Below are 24,800 nucleotides of genomic sequence, written 5' to 3'. Positions count from 1 at the left end.
CCAGGACAATCACACAGTCTTAGTCATAGGTAAAGCAGGTGGCAGACTGTGCTTCATTGGTAATTACTAGGGAAGTGCAATCAGTCTATGAATGAGACTGTGTACAAAACACTCATGCTATCAATCCTAGAATATTGCTCTAGTGTGTGGGATCATACCTGACAGGACTAACAGGGAATATTCAACAAACACTATGAAGGGCAGCATCAATGGTCACAGGTTTGTTCGGGCCATGGGAGGGTGGCACGGAATGAACTGGTCTAGCAGAGTCTTCAAGTGATGAATCTGGAATATAACCCTCTATGTATTGCTCCCATACAGATTGTGTAGTCAAGATTAGACTAATTATAGTGTGCATAAATATGTTTAAACAATCATTCTTCCCATATTACATATGTAAATGGATTAGTGGCTTGCAGAGTACAGATTCAGATGTAGGTGATAGCACAATTCCTGATTGCCAACTGTTAACACTTATAGAGTCAAGTTCATAACAGTTTTCACAAGTGGTTTAAATTACATGCAGTCTATAAAAAACTGGAAGTTTATTTTTGGAAACAATTCTTAATCCTTTTTCTGAGCTGTTCTCCATCACATCCTTTTTCCTTGTGCAGTTCAGTAGAAACAGCCTCTGTGGAGCTTGTAAAGAAGGAAAGATTGAGACAATGAGATGGATCGGTCAGCAACAAAACTGCATGCAAACGGCATAGGTCTACCTCAAGTCTCCATCTGATCCAAATTTCAATACTTCAGCAATTGCATATCATGACTGCAATCTCCTTAACAATGTATTTTACAAAATCAATTCGGGTTTATTAGGGTTCATAACTATCAAAACCTATTTTCCAAATCCACATCATTGTGGGTTGAGCTGAACATTTAGATTTGTTAATACTGTCCTTGTACTTTGCTTCATGCTTTATGCATCCCTTTACACACTGTCTCGACTATTTGTACCTGTAACTATTTGTGCCTTTGCACTGGTCTTTTCTCTGAAGTGACTGTGTAGTACCCTATTTTAATTTCAGATTTCAGCAACTTCAAAATCTCATTTACATCATTTTATCTTTAATTTTCGTAGTCTCTGCAACAAGAAGTTGAGTTCTGAACAACCACATTCCAATTTTTCAATGTAGGACTACTGATATCACACCTGTTTCAATTTTATGTGTTCCACTTAGAGCTCTGGAACAAAAACTTTTAAACTGATTTTATTTTTATTTTTTAAAGCAGATTGCTAATCATTTGAGAGAAGAAAACTCAGACCACTTGGGTCAACTGCACTGTTCTCTTATGTAGCAGTTTTCTCTTGCTGTCTTCATTTGAAGCCAATGAGATATCTGTTCATCAGTGAAGCAGGAGACCTACTTTTCACTCCATTTGCTAATCCACACGAATAAGTCAGTGGTATTCTTGGTGATGGGTGTGTTCTCATCTCCCCAACCCTTTCCAGAAACATCTGGTCTCCGCATTTGTTAGCTGCTTACAACACAAGGCTGTTCCCTTCCTGCCACATGGAGATGAATGTCGAATTTTCCACTCTAAGGAAATAGACTGTAATGGTATTTTTAGATTCCCCAGACTTTCAGAGCAACAGAATAACAAGATATATGAAACAACTAATGTGCAATCATCAAGATAAATGGAACAGTGGTTTACAGCAAAAAACTGGTGATTTCTCAAACTGGGGAACAATCAAGAATGGGGTGCCGCAAGGTTTGATCTTGGATCCTCTGCTGTTCTTAATATATATTAATGACTTGCCAGGGACCGATGACTGTAGCAGTCTGGTCCCTTTAATCCCACAAACCAACCAACCAATGACTTGCCATTCTATATTCACGAAGATGCAAAGCTGGTACTTTTTGCCGATGATACAAGTATAGCCATCACACCCAACAGACAAGAATTAACTGATGAAATTGTGAATGATGTTTTTCAGAAAATCATTAGTGGTCCTCTGCAAATGGGCTCTCATTCAACCTTGACAAAACACAGTATATACAGTTCCACACAGTAAGTGGAATGACACCATTAATAAATATAGACTTCGATCAAAAATCTGTAGCTAAGGTAGAATATTCAAAATTCCTAGGTGTACGCATTGATGAGGGTTTGAACTGGAAAAAACACACTGAATATCTGTTGAAACTTATGAGTTCAGCTACTTATGCTATCAGGATCATTGCAAATTTTGGCGATATACATCTCAGTAAATTAGCTTGCCACACCTATTTTCATTCTCTGCTTTCGCATGGCATCATATTCTGGGGTAACTCATCATTGAGTAAAAGAGTGTTCATTGCACAAAAGCATGTAATCAGAATAATTGCTGGAGCTCATCCAAGATCATCCTGCAGACACTTATTTAAAGAACTAGGGATCTTCACTGTAGCCTCATGATATATATATATATATATATATATATATATATATATATATATATATATATATATATATATATATATATATACGCTTATGAAATTTGTTATTAACAATCCAAACAAATTCAAAAGTAATAGCAGTGTACTTGGCTACAACACTAGGAGAAAGGATGATCTTCACTACTCAAGGTTAAATCTAACTTTGGCACAGAAAAGGGTAAATTATGCTGCCACAGAAGTCTTTGGTCACTTACCTAACAGCTTCAAAAGTCTGACAGATAGCCATATAGCATCTAAAAGGAAATTAAAAGAAATTCTGAATGGCAACTCCTTCTACTCATTAGATGAATTTTTGGATATCGTAAGTGGTTAACCCCCCCCCAAAAAAGTAAAAATATTAAGTGTCATGTAATATTTTGTGTAATGTAATATCTCGTATAGACACCTTTTATTAACCTGACACGTTCCACATCATTATGAAGTGTTGTATTCATGACCTATGGAAAAAGTAATAATCTAATCTAAACTTATAGCACAACTCAACTCCCTCTATGGGAATACTGAATAAGATTCTCTCTGGTATCCCTTAATCACTTCACACAAATTCTAGAAAACAAAACAATGAAAAGAGAAAAGACAATCTCCAACTGTACAGGCATATAAACAAGATTGAACTTGTGCTTCAGGAGCAAGGCAGAGGGATGGGGGAGACACAAGTAAGGAGAAGGATGCAAGAGGGCTATGGAAGGACAGCAATAGAACAGGAATGTGGCACCAACAAGCTCACCCAGGTGCAGGCGGGGAATGTCTTTTATGGTATACTGGTACACAACAAAACAAATGGCAGGCAGTGAGGAGACAAGGGGCATCAAGGCTGAAGACAGCAAGAGTGAGAATTTCTGGGGCAGATTAACTGAAGTAAAGTGAGCCATTTGAGTAGTGCATGGGGAGCTGTTGGATTGGGGATTGGGAGGGTTCAGATGGAAAGCTTGTTTGTGGTCACACCAACATCAAGAGCATGTGCAGAAGCTGCAATAGAGCAGACATATGACATAACTGCTTCACAGGAGATCATATCTCTAACGGCATAATATATGTCTGTGACAACAAACAGTGTAATAGACTGTGCTGTGTAAGGATGGCATAAGGATGGACCATGATACTTTACAGACTGGGTAGGTACTGGCACACCACTTTGGGTGACGTGGGGAAGATTTAGATAAGGGTATTCCTCATTCCAGGGCATGCAGGGCAGTTGAAGGGCTAATGGAGTATGTGGTTTAACTGCTCCAGTCCAGGGTGGTATTGGGTAATAAGTGTGGGTGCAGCCTTCAGCTGGCAAGTGGGTGTGGTTGGGATATTAGTAGAAAGAGTATATATGGCACAGTCAATATGTCTGAGGACTAGATTTTAGTGGTCAGCAGCATTCCATGAAGACCCCAGCAAAATTTTCAGCATTCTGAGCAAGGGACTGGTCATCACTACAGATCAACTGTCCACAGTTCGCTAAACTGTATGGGAGAGATTTTTTGGTGCGGAAGGGATTACAGCTATTGAGGTTATGATACTGTTGATGGTTGGTACAGTTTACATGGCAGAGGACTGTTTGTAACTATTGTAGACATGGAAATTAATATACAAAAAAGTGGAAACTGAAAATGAGGATAATCTGCACTGATGAAGATACCATTAACAAAACCTGAAGGCTCTCACAACAAGTTAATATAACACCTGTTTCCATTAAGCTTTCGATGTATTTTTCTTTGCGACAAGAATGAGGAAATTATAAAGTAGAATGGAATTGTTAATAAGCATATTTTGGAAGAAATTTACACACAGAATTATACTGAAATATTACTACATTCTTTAAAGGGAGGCTATACTTGAGAAGGGAGTGAAGGTTGTAAATTATATCCATATTATTCAATCTGTACATTGAGTAATCAATGAAAGAAACTAAGGAAAAATGTTGAAAAAGAATTACAACCCTTGGAGAAGAAATAAAGACACTGGGATCTGCCAACGACATTATAATTCTGCCAGAGATGGTGAACAATTCAAAGAGCAATTAAATAAAGTGGATAGTGCGTTAAAAACAAGTTAAAAAATGAATATAAGGAAAAGCAAAATAAGAGTAATAGATTGAAGTCAAATTACATCAGTTGATGTTGAGGGAATTAGTTTAGGAAAGCAGTGAACATCAGTCTGTAAGCAGTGTAATAGATGACAACATTACAATTAAAGAGTATATAAAATGCAGACTGGCAGCATTAACAAAACCTTTCCACAAAAAGAGAAAAATGCTAGCACTGAATACAAATTCAACTCTTACAAAGTTTTATCTGAGAGTATTTTGCAGGAGTGTAGCCTTACATGAAAGTGAAATGTGTACAGTACAGACAAAAAGAGAATCATAGCTCTTGATGTGCTTTGTGTGCCACAGAAGAGTGCTGAAGATTAGTTTGGTAGATTAGATAACTAATAAAGATGTACTGAATTGAACTGGGTGGAAAGAAATTTATGGCACAACTTGACTAAAAGAAGAGATAAGTTGACATGTCACACCAAGGAATAGTAAATTTGCTACTGGAGGGAAGTGTGGGGGTAAAAATTATAAAGGAAGATGAAGCCTTGACAACTGACTACAGTAAGCAGATTCAAGTCAGTGTTGCTGACAATAATTATGCAAAGATGAAAAGACTACCATGTGATAGATCAGTGCAGATAACTCCATCAAACCAGTCATTGGACTGAAAACAACAACAACAACACTGTTATATTTATTTCTACCTTCTGAAAACATATTTTCACAAAGTGGGACAAGAATGTTTGTATTTTTTCTGAGCACTTCACAAAATGTGTGTGAATCCCTGAACCTTGCAGACACCAGAATGAAATGAAATGCATGTATAGGCATAAAAATAAGAAGTATACCTGGGGCTAGATGCCACTGGACGGCCACTGCTATTTGGAACGTTGGTGGAGCATCCCATACTGCCGGGACAGGGCAACTTTTGGAGGGCATCCACTGACTGGCCCTCCAGCTTCTCTCTTTCGGCTGCCAAAGCTCGCTCTCTCTGCAATCTACACAGTTACATTAAAAAGCACAATTAATCAGAGTCAGTTTGACAAGGAAAAAGACATAAATTGTCAATAGCAGTGGCAAAAATGGCAAGACATATAAAACTGAAAATATCTAAACAAATAACTTACTGGACTTCACAACAAAAGTTATATATTATCATAGCAGGCCAAGCAACTCTGACAGAAATCTGTACCATACTCAAAGTGACACAGATATATGACACTATTTTTTAACATAGTCACCAAAGCCTCTGTTTCCAACAGTCGGAACATTCCACCATCTATTCAATCACCAACAATAGAAATCTACTCCTAGTTCATGGAGGCATTTGGAAAACATCCTCATCATTAGAAAATCTTCCCCCCTCCCCCCACTCCTCCCCCAGATGTTCTTCCTTGACTGCCTGGACATTGTTGTCCATTGTCTATTGTCAATGTTCATGGCTCTCTTTTCCAATCATCAGCAGTGAAGAAACTTATTGCCACCATTTCACTACACCTGCATGCCACACAGCATTTGGTCCATATACCACCAGAATTTCATGTCTAACCTGTGTTTAACTTAGACATTTTGCCACAAGAATTGTACTGTCCCACATACCTCAATTTTGGAGTATGTTTCCAGTTCCCACACCATTTCACTCTCACACTGTAATGCACCTGTTATCCATGCTACACCAGTACTGTGTGTGCAGGCAACTCAGAACATGTGTTCTTTTCTGACAATATGCAAGTCTTGATGCACTAAATTACTTTCTGAAGTCCCTACATTGATACAAGAATTCTTCAGTGGCAAAAATAAAGAACTAGTATTTTCAAAATTTTCATACAAAGTGAATTCTGTGTGTATGAACTGTCTGCATGATTAACAAGAATATATAATATATAAAAATCTTACTAAACAATAGATTACCAGCGATTTCACAGACTAAATGATAAGCAATGTATAAACAGAATAACATTCACAAACAAACGTCTGTAGAAGTATTTCTGCAACTTTGTTCTCCCAGCACAACACCTGTACAACCATTCTAACTTTGTTGTGTGGGCCACAATCAGAACTTGCATAGCACAGAAGCTGTGTGCTATTATTCATCAAATACCTAATGATTATATTACATGAAAAGCTATGCATTTCAATATTATCTTCACTTCTCAATTCATTGGACTATTTCAAAAGTAGATTTCCAACGTGAAATTAACCAACCAAGTATTGCATGCAAAAACCAAATTTTTTAAAGTGATATGATTGGTTCAGTATCATGTCTTAAAGTGGGGTTTATCCTACCCACAATTCTCTCTTCACCACAAAGAATTACTTTTCTTTGCTTTTCCAATCTTTCAAACATATTTTTCAAAATCTAATTCTCTTCTCATTCTACACTGCCTGACAAAAAATGTGAAGCACCAAGAAGGGGAGGACTAAACATATTGAAACTTCACAGGTTGTGACCTGGTTTCATGCACTGATTTAATTTGGAAGGATGTCAGACCCATAACTGTTGCAACTAGTCCTCAGTATCCTTGTTACAGACACTGAACAGAGCTGATGTCTGTGCTGTTCCCACACACACTCTAACGGGGTCTGGGGTTCCTGCTGGCCACCACCTCAACATCATTGTGTCGGTTGGTCACAGCCAGTGTGCTCCCTGCCGCCGTTGGATAAGCAGCTGCCAGCAGCAGGTCGTATACTCTTAGCTCACTTATTTGTTACATAGTTTAATTCTTAATTTCTTTGCGTGTTTTTGGTACTTGCATTATTTAATTCATAAATTTTTGGCATATTATAGTATTTGTAGGTTTTATTACCTGAATAGTGTAAAATCGCGTAGTCTCCTTCCGCCGCCGAGCAGTGTGTCAGCAGTGTGCAAGTAGCAGCATTACTGCATTTACTAGACAATCTTGTATTTTAATAACCATTTAAATTTTGTGTCGAATTGTTTGTGCTCTCTGTAGATTAGTTCAGACGTTCTTTGCATAACAGTTTTTAGCATGGATAGGGACTGCAACTGCTGTGTTCGGATGCAGGCTGGGTTGGCATCCCTTCGCTCCCAGCTTCAGGCAGTGTTGGCTTCGGTCACACAGCTTGAGGCTGTTGCCAAAATGGGCATCACTGTGGGGGTCTGGATGGGGGTTTGTCGGGGACAGCCAGCTTGTCCCAAGCATCCCCCGACCAGACTACGACTGTGGCTGCCCGGGATACTGCCCACATTGAGGCTGATCCCTCACCTGTGGTAGAGTGGGAGGTCGTCTCGAGGTGTGGCAGGGGGCAAAAGACATTCCGGAGGGCTGAACGGGAGGCCTCTCCAGTTTGTCTGACAAACCGGTTTCAGGCTCTGTCTCAGGCTGATACTGATCTTCGGCCAGACATAGCTGCTTGTCCTGTTCCAGAGGTTGCCCCTCAGTCTGCAAGATCCGGACGGTCGCAGAGGGGGAGCTTACTGGTTGTTGGGAGCTCCAACGTCAGGCATGTAATGGGGCCCCTTAGGGATATGGCAGCAAGAGAGGGGAAGAAAACCAATGTGCACTCTGTGTGCATACCAGGGAAGTCATTCCAGATGTGGAAAGGGTCCTTACGGAAGGGTACAGGGTACAGGGTGCACCCATCTGCAGGTGGTCGCTCATGTCGGCACCAATGATGTGTGTTGCTATGGATCAGAGGAAATCCTCTCTTGCTTCCAGCGGCTATCTGATTTGGTGAAGATTGCCAGTCTCGCTAGCGGGATGAAAGCAGAGCTCACCATCTGCAGCATCGTCGACAGGACTGACTGCAGACCTTTGGTACAGAGCCGAATGGAGGGTCTGAATCAGAGGCTGAGACGGTTCTGGGACCGTGTGGGCTGCAGATTCCTCGACTTGCACAATAGGGTGGTGGGGTTTTGGGTTCCGCTGGATAGGTCAGGAGTCCACTACACGCAGCAAGCGGCTACATGGGTAGCAGGGGTTGTGTGGCATGGACTGGGTGGTTTTTTAGGTTAGATGGCCTCAGGCAAGTACAGAAAGGGCAACAGCCTCAAAGGGTGCGGAGCAAAGTCAGGACATGCGGGGACCAAGCAGCAATCGGTATTGTAATTGTAAACTGTTGAAGCTGCATTGGTAAAGTACTGGAACTTCAAGCGCTGATAGAAAGCACCAAAGCAGAAATCGTTATAGGTACAGAAAGCTAGCTGAAGCCAGAGATAAATTCTGCTGAAATTTTTTCAAAGGCACAGACGGTGTTTAGAAAGGATAGATTGCATGCAACCGGTGGTGGTGTGTTTGTTGCTGTTAGTAATAGTTTATCCTGTAGTGATGTAAAAGTGGATAGCTCCTGTGAATTATTTTGGGTGGATGTTACACTCAACTACCGAGCTAGGTTAATAGTTGGCTCCTTTTACCGACCTTCCGACTCAGCAGCATTAGTGGCAGAACAATTGAGAGGAAATTTGGAATATATTTCACATAAATTTTCTCAGCACGCTATAGTCTTAGGTGGAGATTTCAATTTACCAGATATAGACTGGGACACTCAGATGTTTAGGACGGGTGGCAGGGACAGAGCATCGAGTGACATCATACTGAGTGCACTATCTGAAAATTACCTCGAGCAATTAAACAGAGAACCAACTCATGGAGATAACATCTTGGACCTACTGATATCAGACCAGCTGTGTGGCTGGATTGAAGAGTTTTTAGCAAACAGAACACAGCATGTTGTTATCAATGGAGAGACGTCTACAGACGTTAAAGTAACCTCTGGCGTGCCACAGGGGAGTGTTATGGGACCATTGCTTTTCACAATATATATAAATGACCTAGTAGATAGTGTCGGAAGTTCCATACAGCTTTTTGCGGATGATGCTGTAGTATACAGAGAAGTTGCAGCATTTGAAAATTGTAGCGAAATGCAGGAAGATCTGCAGCGGATAGGCACTTGGTGCAGGGAGTGGCAACTGACTATAGACAAATGTAATGTATTGCGAATACATAGAAAGAAGGATCCTTTATTGTATGATTATATGATAGCGGAACAAACACTGGTAGCAGTTACTTCTGTAAAATATTTGGGAGTATGCGTGCAGAACGATTTGAAGTGGAATGATCATATAAAATTAATTGTTGGTAAGGCAGATACCAGGTTGAGATTCATTGGGAGAGTCCTTAGAAAATGTAGTCCATCAACAAAGGAAGTGGCTTACAAAACACTCGTTTGACCTATACTTGAGTATTGCTCATCAGTGTGGGATCTGTACCAGATCGGGTTGACGGAGGAGATAGAGAAGATCCAAAGAACAGCGGCGCGTTTCGTCACAGGGTTATTTGGTAACCGTGACAGCATTACGGAGATGTTTAGCAAACTCAAGTGGCAGACTCTGCAAGAGAGGTGCTCTGCATCGCGGTGTAGCTTGCTTGCCATGTTTCGAGAGGGTGCGTTTCTGGATGAGGTATCGAATATATTGCTTCCCCCTACTTATACCTCCCGAGGAGATCACAAATGTAAAATTAGAGAGATTCGAGCGTGCACGGAGGCTTTCAGACAGTCGTTCTTCCCACGAACCACACGCAACTGGAACAGAAAAGGGAGGTAATGACAGTGGCACATAAAGTGCCCTCTGCCACACACCGTTGGGTGGCTTGCTGAGTATAAATGTAGATGTAGATGTAGATGTAGATCATGCAGACAGTTCATACAGACAAGTGTGAACGAGCACTGTCCTGTTGAAAAATTGCACCATAATACTGCCACATGAGAGGTAACGTATGAGGACGCAGGATGACCATGATGTACTGTTGTGCCATCCAAATTTCCTGTCACTACCAGCTGTGATTGAAGTCGTCCCTGATGCCCCCCCTCACAGCAACATGCTATGTCTCTCCAAAACTCTGGAAGAATGGAACCTCTCTTCATGACTCCATCACACTTGACAATGAGAGTCATCCGGGGTAATGCAGTTCTGTAATTCATTGCTGAACACAACACTTACCAGTCATGGCACCACTCCAGGTACTGATGTTTGAGGTGCGGTGTTAATGGCAGCCTATGCATGGAATCGTAATTCTCTAGTCTGACTGTTGATAGTCTCTGACCAATGGTGTAGGTTGACACAAAATGTTCCAGGGAGTTCATTACTTTTTCTCGAATGGCAGGAACAGATGTAAAAGTGTTATCACATGCTTGGTGCACAATATAGCGGTATTCTCTTGTAGTGGTCGGATTTGGTTGACCACAACTTTAAAGATGAGTGTGCTTGCTCAAACATTCCATTGCAGTCCACCACTGTGCCATTGTCACATCTGACTGCTTGGTAAATCTGCAAATTGCATGATTCTTCTGGTCAAATGGAGACAGGCTCCCATCAACCTATGCCATGTGCTGATGGCGAGTATATGACATATCTGTGTCCTTCACAGTGATCACTCAAATTATGACAATGTTCATACACTACATAAAACAATACTAATGTACTCTGGTGGCCAGACTATCAGTAATAGCAAATGGCAACTCCAAATCATTTACAGGGGCACTGATGGTGTGTCTGTGTACAGAGTTACATTGACATCTGACCTTGTCTTCTGGGTGCTTCACATTTCTCTCTCTCTCTCTCTCTCTCTCTCTCTCTCCCTCTCTCTCTCTCTCTCATAGTTCAGAATGGATAACAATACATAACACATGGAAGAAATATGAGCTAACAACTGACAGTCCCTGAAAAAGGATCTTGATATTCTGGTTAATAAATGGTCTGTTAATCATCCCCAAAATCTACACGATGGTGCGCATGACAGTAACTTTCCAAAGAAACAACAAGACTGTCTATTGGGAAAGTAATATTATAGTGTTAAAAGATTCCCTAATAAAATAAATCTGTTCATAAAGATGCACAGAATTCATTTTACTAAAAAAGCTAAACAAAATTGTTGCTATTTAAAAAAAAGTGAATGCACAATATTTGTGATGTACCTTAACTAATGAGCCAAACATTATGACCACTGATAATCTTGAGACTGAATGTCACCTGATGGCATGTAGGCACGTAATACAGAAAAGAAAGTATATAAGCAGGAAGGAGACAAATGGGGGCTCATTCTAATCATAACACAGGCTGCAAATAGGGAAAATTCATTGACATAAGCAACTTTGACAAATGGCAAATTTTTCTGGCCTTGTAGCATCTCCAATAGCAAGCTGGCCAGAGGTTTGCACACTACTGTCATAAGCATCTATGGAAAGCAGTTGATGGATGGTGAAACCATGAGCTGGTGATAATATGTAAGATGTCCATGCTTCAACACAGAATGTGGAAATCACAGGCTCATCCACTCTGTAAAACAGGACACATAGTGATCTACAGCACATCTGATGGCTGAGTACAATGCTGGTGCAAGTACAAGTGCTTTGGAGCAGACTGTTCAGTACGCACAGTTGATCATGGTTTTCTACAGCAGATAACCCTTCATGTTTTTATGATCACTCACCATCATCAATTATAATGCAGTGGGCATGGAATCATCAAGAAGATGAAAACGTGACGTCTGGTTGGATGAATCACTTTCTCTTTCCACCACCAAGTTCAGTGGTCATATGCAGAAATGCCATCATTGGGGAAATGGGTGCCTCAAACATGCACCATGCCACAAATGCTGTCCAGTGGGGGAGAGATCAGTGTTCTGCAATGGGAGATATTCACCTAGGTTTCCATGCAACCTATGGGAGTAACTGCAGGCATGATGACATCTGTGAACTATGTAAATATTATAGTGGACCACCTGCATACTCTCAGAATTGATGTCTACCCATTGGTGATGCCATGTTCAGCAGGATACCTGTCCATGTCTCATGGCCAGAATTGTGCTACAGTGGTTTGGGGAGCATGATAGTGAACTCACGTTTATGTCTTGGCTACCAATTCACTTTATCTGAAACCAACGGGACATATCTGTGTCACTATCAAGCACCATCTCTGCTCTCACAAACCTGAATCCCTACTATGGACTTATTGAAACCATGCCTTAGAAAATAGCTTCTTTATTGTGTTCCAAAGTTGGACCAATACACTGCTAAGTAAATTGTCATAATGTTTTGACTCATCATTTCTCACAATAAGCAATGTCATTCTACAGAGTCAATAAAAATAAATCTGTCTGCCAAATCTTAATGTTGTGTCTGTCTATGATCCAAAGAAACTATAAACCTCTTGTATGATTTTCTCTGTAAGCACAAAATTCTGTAAAAATTTTTGTACAAGAAATGGCTCACATAGATAAATTTCCACTTTCAATTCCTTTTATGATATTGTATGGTGATACTAATCTTCTTATTAAGAAACACTAAGAGTATTACAGTCATGGCTTTTGAAACAGTATTAGTTTCTGCATCTGTAACGTGATAGATGATGACAGTTTAGGGTAATTTCTGAAGAGAAACTGTCCTGAAGTGGGAGGGTTGAACAGTTTTCAGACTGGCCACCACTGGGCTTATTCGCGATTTATAACACAGACTGTAAGAGTGATTAATAGATAGACAAAAGAGGCGATTCCCCTCCCTTTGGCTTAACAATCTTGTACTGTCAACGATTTGCTGAATTTTGCAAATTTATTGCAACTTACAGTTCACCATCAACACAGCACTGGGCTTATTTTCCATTTGTAATACGGAATGCAAGAGTGGTTAACAGAGAGCCAAAAACGTTGATTTCCCTCTCCCCAGCTTAACGACCTTGTACTATAATGGTTTGCTGAATTTTAAAGATGTATCACAAGTTATAGTTCACCAGGTTTTCTGTCAGTGGAGGCTTGCTTTCAGTGACAGACATTTTGATAATTTGAATCAGAATATATCTTTATAATCAGAGTATTGTTCACTCTGGCATACTTAAATTATTTCATATATTTTCTTTCCCTGATGTCAGATGAGCCAATATTTTGTCCAGCTTGGTTCCAACAGATCAAATATCTATATTCTAAAAGCATGTTATCCAGTCCATATGAGACATTAGTCCACAAACCTCAACTAGACAAGAAGATGAAGAATCTTACAGTGATAGCATAGTACATCAGTTCTCTTAAGATGATTCTTGTTGAGAACAAGCACTTGTCTGAAAGTAACAATTGTTGCAAATCAGACAGCACTGATCAACAGTCAGTCTTGCCACAGGCATGAATGTGCCACAGATGTGAGCATTTGGGTGTCTGTGTGGTTATGTGTGTGAATGTGAATGTGTGTACTTTTGCTAGAGAAAGAGCAAGAGCTCAAAAGCTAGTGTATAGATGGTATTGAGTGTTTGTATGTGTCTCACATCATTCAGCTATCCGAGTGGTTGCTTTTCCTTTATTTTATTTATCATAATAGGTTTGTATATTTCATTATCATATGTCACAGTAGCCCCATGAGATGAAGAATGAATCATTAATAAATAAATACACAGTAATGGGATACTATTGTCCCTATGGTTGGTTTGATGCAATTCTTTACTTTTTTCATTTTCCAGATATCCTTCATTTCATTGTAACTGTTGTATCCTATTTCATTAATGACCTGCCTGATTTATAGTTCATATCTCAGTCAGACACTGTGATTTTTATCTTATACTACACCAAAAACAATAGCTTTCAGTAACAATTCTGACTCTTTAATTGATTATTTCCTTTATTGTCATTTCTTCTCAATGACTTATTGCAGTATCTCTTCATTCCATAATTGAATAATCCAACTGATTTTCAACAGTCACTTACAACATCATTTTTAAGGCTTCTAATTGTTTCATTTCTGTCTTTCCTATTGTCCATGTTTTGCATCCATTCTGAGCTGTGCTCCAAATATTGATTTTCATGAATGTATCTCATGGTTCATGATTAATGTGTATGTACCTTAGCTGCTGTTTCATTCTATAAAAAGCTCTTTTGCCCTGTTCAGTTGTTGCTATTAAGTCTTTTTTGCATGGTCTTCTGAATCCATGCGCATGTGTGTGTGTGTGTGTGTGTGTGTGTGTGTGTGTAATTCATATCAAAGTTTGTGTAGATCAAGTGATTGGATCATACAAACTTCATTTAATTTATGCCGCTCATAAAATATTTAGCTTAATAGCATTATTAATACATATAGCATTATTAATATGTAATTTTTTTAAAAAAAAATCTACAATGGTTTTTATTAAAGAAGTATTTGCTGACAGAATACTAACTTATGGAGAAAGCATAAAGAGCTGCAGAATTCACCCACAGCTTCCATTCTGGAACCAACAAGCTGCACAGTTTCACTTGGATAAGTGACCACAGTGACTAATTGTCAAAGCGAAAACAGATTATCAATATCTTTCCCATATCATAAAGAATCTAAAATGAAATAGATATGTCATCCTATAAGTTGGATTCGAGGAAGTGATGCTATCCCTGGACCACAGAAATTGCCTGTTTACAACTCCCAAGCACCCTATTCAACCAAAACAACCTGAAGGTTCTATCTGAAATGGTGTAAAGACTCTGCTGCTGCAAAAACTGCAGCATGACCAGTACCAGTATAAATTCACCTCTTCTTCAAGAATGCCTTGTCTAAATTGAACATTATGTCATATGGTAAGTCCACCTACTGTGCATAAAATTAATTTGGTTTTCTTTTTGTTGATGAGGACATCCTCCCATCAGTTAGCTCTCATTCCATTTAATTAAGCACCCGATCATTTCCCATTCACTCTTAGCAACTGCTGATATGTCATCAGGAAGTCATGTAATACTCATTTTCTGTTTGTGACAAGCAACTCTTACATCAGATAGCCTCTTTAGTACACAAATTAAATATCAATGGCGACAATGAGTAGCCACACCTTACAGCTATCTACCTTTCTTTACCTCTGTAATTGATACCCCACTGCCCGTGAATGGAAAAAGCTTTATTCTGTTCCACATTATTAAAAGTCTTCTTTAAATTTACAGATATTATGTATGTAATCTTGTTTTTCCTGAATTGGTTCTCCATTATCTGATGCAGTGCAAAATTGCTTTGTGGATCCTCTGATTGTCCTAAAACCAGACCTATTTAAAGTTTTCCTTTTTGTTTTTGAATAAAGTATTCCTGTGTGCATTTCTGATGAATATGGTATTAGGCTGATTGTGATATAATTTTTGCACATATCTGTTCTTGCTTTTTTGGATGTGTAATAATTACACTATCCCAAATCTGATGAAACTTCCCCAGTTTCATTATTTTCATTTACGAGCTTTGCCATGATGTTCATAAGAGTTCTGGTGGTATTTCATTAATACTTGGACATTTGTTCCTACTGAATCTATGCAAACTGTAATGAAATACACATATAAGGAATAAATTGCTCTTATCACCTTCACCGAACTATCAGTTTAATAAGTCACAGCTGCAAAATACTAACACGAATTCTTTACAGACGAATGGAAAAACTAGTAGAAGCCAACCTCGGGGAAGATCAGTTTGGATTCCGTAGAAATACTGGAACACGTGAGGCAATACTGACCTTACGACTTATCTTAGAAGAAAGATTAAGGAAAGGCAAACCTACGTTTCTAGCATTTGTAGACTTAGACAAAGCTTTTGACAATGTTGACTGGAATACTCTCTTTCAAATTCTAAAGGTGGCAGGGGTAAAATACAGGGAGCAAAAGGCTATTTACAACTTGTACAGAAACCAGATGGCAGTTATAAGAGTTGAGGGACATGAAAGGGAAGCAGTCGTTGGGAAGGGAGTAAGACAGGGTTGTAGCCTCTCCCCGATGTTATTCAATCTCTATATTGAGCAAGCAGTAAAGGAAACAACAGAAAAATTTGGAGTAGGTATTAAAGTCCATGGAGAAAAAATAAAAACTTTGAGGTTCGCCGATGACATTGTAATTCTGTCAGAGACAGCAAAGGACTTGGAAAAGCAGTTGAACGGAATGGATGGTGTCTTGAAGGGAGGATATAAGATGAACATCAACAAAAGCAAAACGAGGATAATGGAATGTAGTCGAGTTAAGTCGGGTGATGCTGAGGGTATTAGATTAGGAAATGAGACACTTAAAGTAGTAAAGGAGTTTTGCTATTTGGGGAGCAAAATAACTGATGATGGACGAAGTAGAGAGGATATAAAATGTAGACTGGCAATGGCAAGGAAAGCGTTTCTGAAGAAGAAAAATTTGTTAACATCGAGTATAGATTTAAGTGTCAGGAAGTTATTTCTGAAAGTATTTGTATGGAGTGTAGCCATGTATGGAAGTGAAACATGGACGGTAAATAGTTTGGACAAGAAGAGAATAGAAGCTTTCGAAATGTGGTGCTACAGAAGAATGCTGAAGATTAGATGGGTAGATCACATAACTAATGAGGAAGTATTGAATAGGATTGGGGAGAAGAGAAGTTTGTGGCACAACTTGACCAGAAGAAGGGATCGGTTGGTAGGACATGTTCTGAGGCATCAAGGGATCACCAATTTAGTATTGGAGGGCAGCGTGGAGGGTAAAAATCATAGGGGGAGACCAAGAGATGAATACACTAAGCAGATTCAGAAGGATGTAGGTTGCAGTAGGTACTGGGAGATGAAGAAACTTGCACAGGATAGAGTAGCATGGAGAGCTGCATCAAACCAGTCTCAGGACTGAAGACCACAACAACAACAACAACATCACCTTCTTCCAATGTATCTTCATTTTCTATTGATTTAATTTTCTGGCAATTATAAAGATCCACAGAGTGCAGTTTCCATCTTTTAACCTTATTTTCTTTTTACATTTTCCAGTTATCTGTTTCTTCTTTAAAAACTGCACTTCTTGTTTTGCATCTCCTAAAGCAATAGTTTCTTTCTCTGTGTGTGACATCTATGTTATTTTGTTTCAATTTCAAATCAATATCATGACACCTATCCTCCACCTACTGTTCTTCAGCTTATCTATATTTCTGGGTTTTTTTACATTTAAGTGACCAAGCTACTGTTGCTTTCAACATTTTTATATGTTTGTCGTTTCTTTATTTTACAGCATTTCATCTGTTAGCCTTAGCTGCCTCTTTTCTGGCTTTTTTAATCCTAGTCTCATGTCTTGAGTGTATTAACACCTCTTTTAAGGCTATTCCATCAAGTTTCCATATATGGCTTCACTTACATAAACTTCTTTCAATGGTCTATGAAAAAGTATATTCACAATGTCTGACACACAGCCACAGTAGAATTCAGAATTCTACTAGACTCTCTCCCCTCCCATTGCACTTGTGAAGACTAAACTCTCCCATAGTTTTCTATGATCTATCATCATCAATGGCTGCACTCCACATTACCATTCTAATTCCTTTTGACATACTGCATGAGTTCATTAAGAGAATTATGCATTTCTCAATTTCACTGTCATCCATATTTGTTGCTGGCATTTCTACTTGTATAATGATAATATTTGTTAGCCAGACATTCAGTTCTGCCATCAAGATAATCCTTCACTCTGTTGCAACTTTACTACTATTCCTATTCCACTGACACCATTAACAGATGAAATATGACAAATCCTATAATTCCCTCACCAAAAATACTCTTCTATGCATCAAGCCAATCCCTTAAATATCTGTCTGCACCCTTCCCATCTCTATCTTTATATTTTTTAGTTTTCCAAAATTCTGCAATCAGGCCAAAAGGACCACATAATGCCAAATGGCCAATGTGACATCCTCTGCCAATTGTGTCATTTAGTTTTGGTATGGAGGGCCATGGGGTCATCACATCAATCTCTCTCCTGTTGTCATCTTTCCAAACCTTGCAGCCAATACTTTTTCATTCAGGTAGCTCTTCAATTGACCTCACATTGCTGAGTTGAACTCATTCCATTTCTGCCTCTAAATAAAATTCTCTAGAAATGCCAGATTGAATTCCGATTGTCACACATGCTGACTGCTAAGCTACGTAAGTGGACGTGATACATAAAAAAAATTCTAAAATTGTTGAAAGCCACTGGTTCCAAGTGGCAATTGGCAGTTGTAGCTGCTACTGGCATGCACAGGATATGCTGGCACCACAATGGATCTTACTAGCATGTTAATAATAGAAAATGGTTGTACCTGACTAACATATATCTGAAACAGCATGGATCTGAGGAAGAATTATGACAATGACATCATAGAATAGATGCTAAGAATTCTGTACTATACCAGAAGTTTGTCAATGTCCAGTTATAAAATCAAATTCTCAATCCAAATAGAGAATGCTGGGCAGGTAGCTGGAAAGCAGAGAAAACATTCATCCACTGCAAATAATATGAAGACATTGCACTGACAGGTGGGAGAGAAAGACTGGTAACACGCTTGAGTAAGTAAAGTTGTTCACAAGCCAAAAATTGATTTGAACATCATTGTGCTTTATAAGGCATGGTCCTATTTGAGATGGTATGGCTTTGCTTTACCTTGACCTTTAAACTGCTTTACCCAGTCACAATAGGTTGACCTGCTGATACAACTTGGCATTTTCACATCAACAAACCATTTCCAGAAGTGAAAGAAGCCATAAGTGACTGAAAAGGCCTTAATACCAACCGGAAACTGAAACCTAGACCACTAAATTCTTAGTCTATCTGTTATTCAGTGAGCCACTGACCATAACATTAAATAGGCTGGTTGAAATTGGAGCTTAAGAAAAGGGTAGCATAGACAAAACTACCAGACACTTTCGTAGAGCTCAAATAATAAGTTACAAACTTGTCTCTGAAAAGAAGCACTGTTTACTCCCCTGCATATCTAAACTTTCCAACAACAAAGAATGGTTTTTTGTAAGGTACATTCCTGTTTAATTTTAAGGTTACCTCTACCAACAATTACATAATTCTTTAGTTATATAACATTTTACTATTTCCTTCTTCTCACTTTTCAGAACGCCAGGCAGTCAAAAAGAGGTGCCCCCCCCCCCCCCCCCCTCCTTTCCCTGCTTCCCAATTTCAAAGTCAACAGTGAGTTAAGAACAGGTGTTTCAAAGGGACAACTGTTTTTTATATACTCATTGAAAGCTATATATTCAGTGGAAGCTTTGTGTATAGTAATGAAACTACCACAAAAAGTGTTCAATATGAAATAAATTTTATGAATATTATGACATCATGTTCTCCTTTGGGCTTGAAACAAAAAAGTGAGGAACAAAGCAGTCAAAATAGAATGAGAAGTGTAAGCTGAGATACGTGTGGAAGTACATGATAGTGCTGACTCAGTCCACATAAAGTTTTGCTACTGCAAGAAATCTTTGATAAAAGGTGTAATGTGGCCTACATGTAAACTGAAATATTATTACAGCTGCAGCATTCATCAAAGAAATCTGTGATAAAAGGTGTCATGTGGGCTACATGTAAACTGAAATAATATTACAGCTGTAGATATATATACACCAAAAGAAAAATGTTGCATGTCTCAGAGATGTGTAGAACATACAAGAAACATCAGCTTCAGCTAGAAAGAAAAGTCTTCAATCTTTGAGGAGCAAACATTCAGCACTGAAGACATGAAAGTGCTATTTCATGTCAGGGTTCTCAGGGATCCTATACACAAGGGACTGATAGAAATAAGAGTTGATAAAAATCTCATGAACAGAGACATTGGCTTCCATCTCAGCTCTTCTTGGGACAACATATTATCAAACATTCACAAGGTGCGTTCCCTGCTTAGAGTGCCAACAACAGACAGGCAAGACTGCTGGCCCTGTGACTTGATGTCCGGCCACTCCCCCATGACCAGGGATTCCCACTTACAAGTGCTCACAGATACTATGCCTGTTGTGATTCTGGCACATGAAATGAACAACCCAAAATAGATACACAGCAGCATCTGACAGCACACAGTCACTTAGCAGGAAGATTACAAGTGGGAAATTCACCAAAATGTCACTCCAAAATTAAGATTTTACTTGGCTTGTTTCCTGGAAACAAACCATCAAAGTGAAGGAGTGGTTTACAGTTTGTAAAACTTATGAACTTTCTACTATAATTCAAATGCAATGAAAGAAAAATGTTAATTAAGCAGCACAAAGTATTCAATAACATAGCTGCTGCTGTATATATGAAAGGAAAGAAGGATGCAAACAAAGACAAAAGGGAGAGACAAAGAGAAATTGTTCTGCTGACCAACAGATTTGACATGCTGAGAGAACTTGGTGACAAAAACATCTGATCAATCAAATATAAGGTAGTCTCTGTACAATGATGCATCAAACAATTAACATCAACAGTAAGAAATATAGTATTAGTGGAGAACCATGGGTGGGAATTAACTGTTAGGTCACAACAGCTAAAGGCCTGCATATCCATAAAAGAAATCTAAATTATCATTTTATGATCTTGATAGATGGGTCAAGCTGGCCAGGGTGGCTGAGCGGTTCTAGGTGCTACAGTCTTGAACCGCGCGACCGCTACGGTTGCAGGTTCGAATTCTGCCTTGGGCATGGATGTGTGTGATGTCCTTAGGTTTAATTAGTTCTAAGTTCTAGGGGACTGATGACCTTAGAAATTAAGTCCCATAGTGCTCAGAGCCATTTGAGCCATTTTTAAATGGGTCAAACAATTAACATAAAAATTGAAAACTGTTGCAAAAAAATAAAAATTTGCCACAGTCACATTGCACAGTCCACTAAAAAAAATCACTTCATTGCAGATTTCAAACTGGGGACATTCTACATGTAAACATATTAACCAAACAACTGAGACCCATGTGAATAGCTGACATTATCTCAGAAGAAACTGACATATAAGTGGATATTATCAGCTAACACTATGGCCAAGGTTGATTCAAACATTTGCATTCCATGTAGATAATACCTAAATCACAGAACCTGTCTTTAGCTGTTATTTGTTCCTTTAACCCCAATCAAATTCCCACCCCTTCATAATGCCTGTGCTTGGGGAAAAGGTAATGTCAACATCTTTAGCACCTTGGTCTTATAAAGACATCATGAATAAACTTTCTGTCTACCACTGTGAGAAACAGTTGAGGCCGTATCACAGTACAATATAACCTCACTCTTTTCGACTTAGAAGTAGAGAAGCACATAGACCACTCATAAATATCAGGAAGGAGGGAAGATTTGGCTTTAACATCCCATCAACAACAATGTTATTACAGACAAAGAGCAAGCTTCTACTGGTGAAGGAAACTGCATTGCCTTCCAAAGGAACCACTGCAGCATTCACCTTAAGCAATTTGGGAAAATCATGAGAAAATGAAATCTGCATGGCTGGACAGGATTAGAATTGCTGTACACCCATATATGAATCAAGAGTCTTATCACTGCAGCACCTCAGTCAATAAATTATGAAGGAATTAGTACCATTAGAACACATCATAACAACAAAATACTTGGAGGTAAGTCTAGAATGAACTCACACCTACAAGAAATACTGTTCAAAAATCAAGGGAAAATTGTCCAGATACAGTCCGGTACACTATGTGAACCAAGACCACAAATATTTCCTCCACCTCCACTAGCATTAAGCTATTCTACTGCTGAATATGCATGTCTGGTTTGATACAGATCAAGCCAAGCCAAGCAAGCAGATGTTGCACATAATGAGACCTGCTGCATCACTGATTATCAAAAATACAAATAGATAAAATGTATTGCCTTATTCATATTGCCTCCCCTGATATTTTTGACAAGTAGCTGCAGTGCATGAGATAGCTGTACCCATCCTGCTGTAGGGATACCATCCATCACACAAAACAGATCAACAGAGACCCTCATAGCCGGCTGAAGTGGCCGTGCGGTTAAAGGCGCTGCAGTGTGGAACCACAGGACCGCTACGGTCGCAGGTTCGAATCCTGCCTCGGGCATGGATGTTTGTGATGTCCTTAGGTTAGTTAGGTTTAACTAGTTCTAAGTTCTAAGTGACTAATGACCTCAGCAGTTGAGTCCCATAGTGCTCAGAGCCATTTGAGCCAGAGACCCTCATAGAAGCAACTCAGCATAAAAGATTTAAATCTCCTACAGAGTGGCTTACATTAGGTAAGGTGTTTCGTCCTGGTTATACCAAATAGTAGCCAATCTGTAAGTCTCTCTCCAAACCTGATCAGGAGATACAAGGTGGGGAAGCAATCTAAAGTAGTGCAATATTTCCGTCAAGGTTGACAATGTGTGACTGCAGATTATCACAAATGACAGCCAAGCTACTCCAGTGCAATCTGTGCTTTGCTGCATACATTGAGATTTTTTTGTTGGGTTTAAGGGCGCTCAACTGCTGAGGTCATTAGCGCCCAGTCACTGTTGTTAGAGCACATGGAATCTGTTAAAACTCAATGGGATGGGGGGACACCAGAAGGACCTGACAAAGATGCAGATAAAATAAGTAAAAAGGTTAAATGTCTTTGGACAAGCCAGTTAAAGTTATAAAACGCAGAATACGAGCAGCTGCTCGAGCGTCATCAGCTAAAACATCCGGTAAAGTAGATGGCAGGGACAGGACAACACGAAATTGACTAAAACGGGGACACGACAATAAAACATGGCGCACTGTTAATGCCTGACCACAAGGGCACTGCGGGGCTGGGTCACCGGAGAGCAGGTAGTGGTGGCTAAACCGGCAATGCCCAATCCGCAACCTGGTCAGAAGGACCTCCTCGCGCCGAGATGGTCGGGAGGATGTTGTCCAAGCAGTTGGGAGCAGTTTTACTGCCCGGAGCTTGTTTCCTTGGAGGGATGACCAAGCATCCCACCACAACGACACAAGCCTCTTACATACATCCCCACGAACGTCAGATGACGGGACACAGTGGGAGGCTGGCCGAGGCAGGAGGACTGCAGCCTTGGCTGCAGCATCTGCAGCCTCATTCCCAGGCACTCCTACATGTCCGGGAACCCACAGAAAGCTGACAGAACCACCATTATCAGCGAAAGAATGGAGGGACTGCTGTATCCGTTGAATCAAGGGATGGACCGGATAGGGAGCTCCAAGGCTCTGAAGAGCACTGAGTGAGTCAGAACAGAGTACGTACGATGAATGGCGGTGGCGGCGGGCATACTGAACAGCCTGATGGAGAGCAAAAAGCTCGGCCGTAAAGCTCGAACATTGGTCGAGGAGCCGGTATTTAAAGGTGGCGGCCCCGACGACAAAGGCACAGCCGACACCATCGTCAGTTTTGGAGCCATCGGTGTAAATAAAGGTGTGACCGGCAAGGCGAGCACGAAGTTCGACAAACCGTGAGCAATACACTGCAGCCGAAGTACCCTCCTTCGGGAGTGAGCTGAGGTCGAGATAAATATGAACCGGAGCCTGGAGCCAAGGTGGTGTCGGGCTCTCACCCTCTCTGAAGGTGGTAGGGAGGGCAAAATCCAACTGTCGAAGCAGGCGACGGAAGCGGACTCCGGGGGGCAGCAGGGCAGACACATACAACCCGTACTGACGGTCGAGAGAATCGGCGAAGAAGGACTTGTAAGAGGGGTGGTCGGGCATAGACAACAGCCGGCAGGCATACCGACACAGCAGTACGTCACGCCGGTAGGACAATGGTAACTCTGCAGCTTCAGCATAAAGACTCTCGACAGGACTAGTGTAGAAGGCTCCGGTCGCAAGACGTATCCCCCGATGGTGGATGGAGTTGAGCCGGCGTAAGAGGGATGGCCGAGCGGGCGAGTAGACGAAGCTCCCATAATCCAGCTTCGACCGGACTATGGACCGATACAAGCGAAGCAGGACAGTGCGATCCGCTCCCCAAGATGAACCGCTAAGAACTCTGAGGACATTAAGGGAACGTGTACAACGGGCTGCCAAATAAGAGACATGTGGAGACCAACACAGTTTCCTGTCCAACGTGAGCCCTAGAAACTTAGTTGTGTCCACGAATGGAAGAACAACAGGACCGAGATGTAAGGATGGCGGAAGGAACGCTTTATATCGCCAAAAGTTGATACAAACCGTCTTCTCTTCAGAGAACCGGAAGCCATTTGCCACACTCCATGAGTAGAGGCTGTCTAGACAATGCTGAAGGCAGCGCTCCAGGAGGCATGTTTGCTGGGCACTGCAGTAGATCGCGAAGTCATCGACAAAGAGAGAGCCTGAGACATTAGGTGGACTGCAATCCATAATTGGATTGATCGCGATGGCAAAAAGGGCTACGCTCAAGACGGAGCCCTGAGGCACTCCGTTCTCCTGGAGGAAGACGTCGGACAATACGGAACCCACACGTACCCTAAACTTTCAATCTGTTAAAAAGGAATCAATAAAAAGGGGCAGGCGACCGCGTAGGCCCCACCTGTGCATAGTGCGGAGGATACCTCCTCTCCAACAGGTATCATAAGCCTTCTCCAAGTCGAAGAACACGGCTACCGTTTGGCGCCTTCGCAAAAAGTTGTTCATGATGAATGTCGACAAGGTCACAAGGTGGTCAACAGCGGAGCGGCGGCGACG

The 24,800-nt window shown here is 40.4% G+C and overlaps 1 protein-coding gene across 1 annotated transcript in view; it reads right to left on the bottom strand.

Annotated features, from left to right (window-relative positions):
- Positions 1–24,800, bottom strand: part of LOC126474866 (calmodulin-binding transcription activator 1) — a 1,815,894-nt gene that overhangs the window by 28,782 nt on the left and 1,762,312 nt on the right. Inside the window, exon 29 of the mRNA XM_050102346.1 lies at positions 5,319–5,468. Within this exon, the coding sequence (XP_049958303.1) occupies positions 5,319–5,468 (150 nt within the window). The remainder of the gene's footprint in view (positions 1–5,318; positions 5,469–24,800) is intronic.

The sequence above is a fragment of the Schistocerca serialis genome, chromosome 4, assembly GCF_023864345.2.
Source record: "Schistocerca serialis cubense isolate TAMUIC-IGC-003099 chromosome 4, iqSchSeri2.2, whole genome shotgun sequence".
In the NCBI taxonomy this organism is placed as follows: Eukaryota; Metazoa; Arthropoda; class Insecta; order Orthoptera; family Acrididae; genus Schistocerca; species Schistocerca serialis.
Note: the sequence above shows the minus strand (reverse complement) of the source record. Positions and strands in the feature narration are given on the sequence as shown.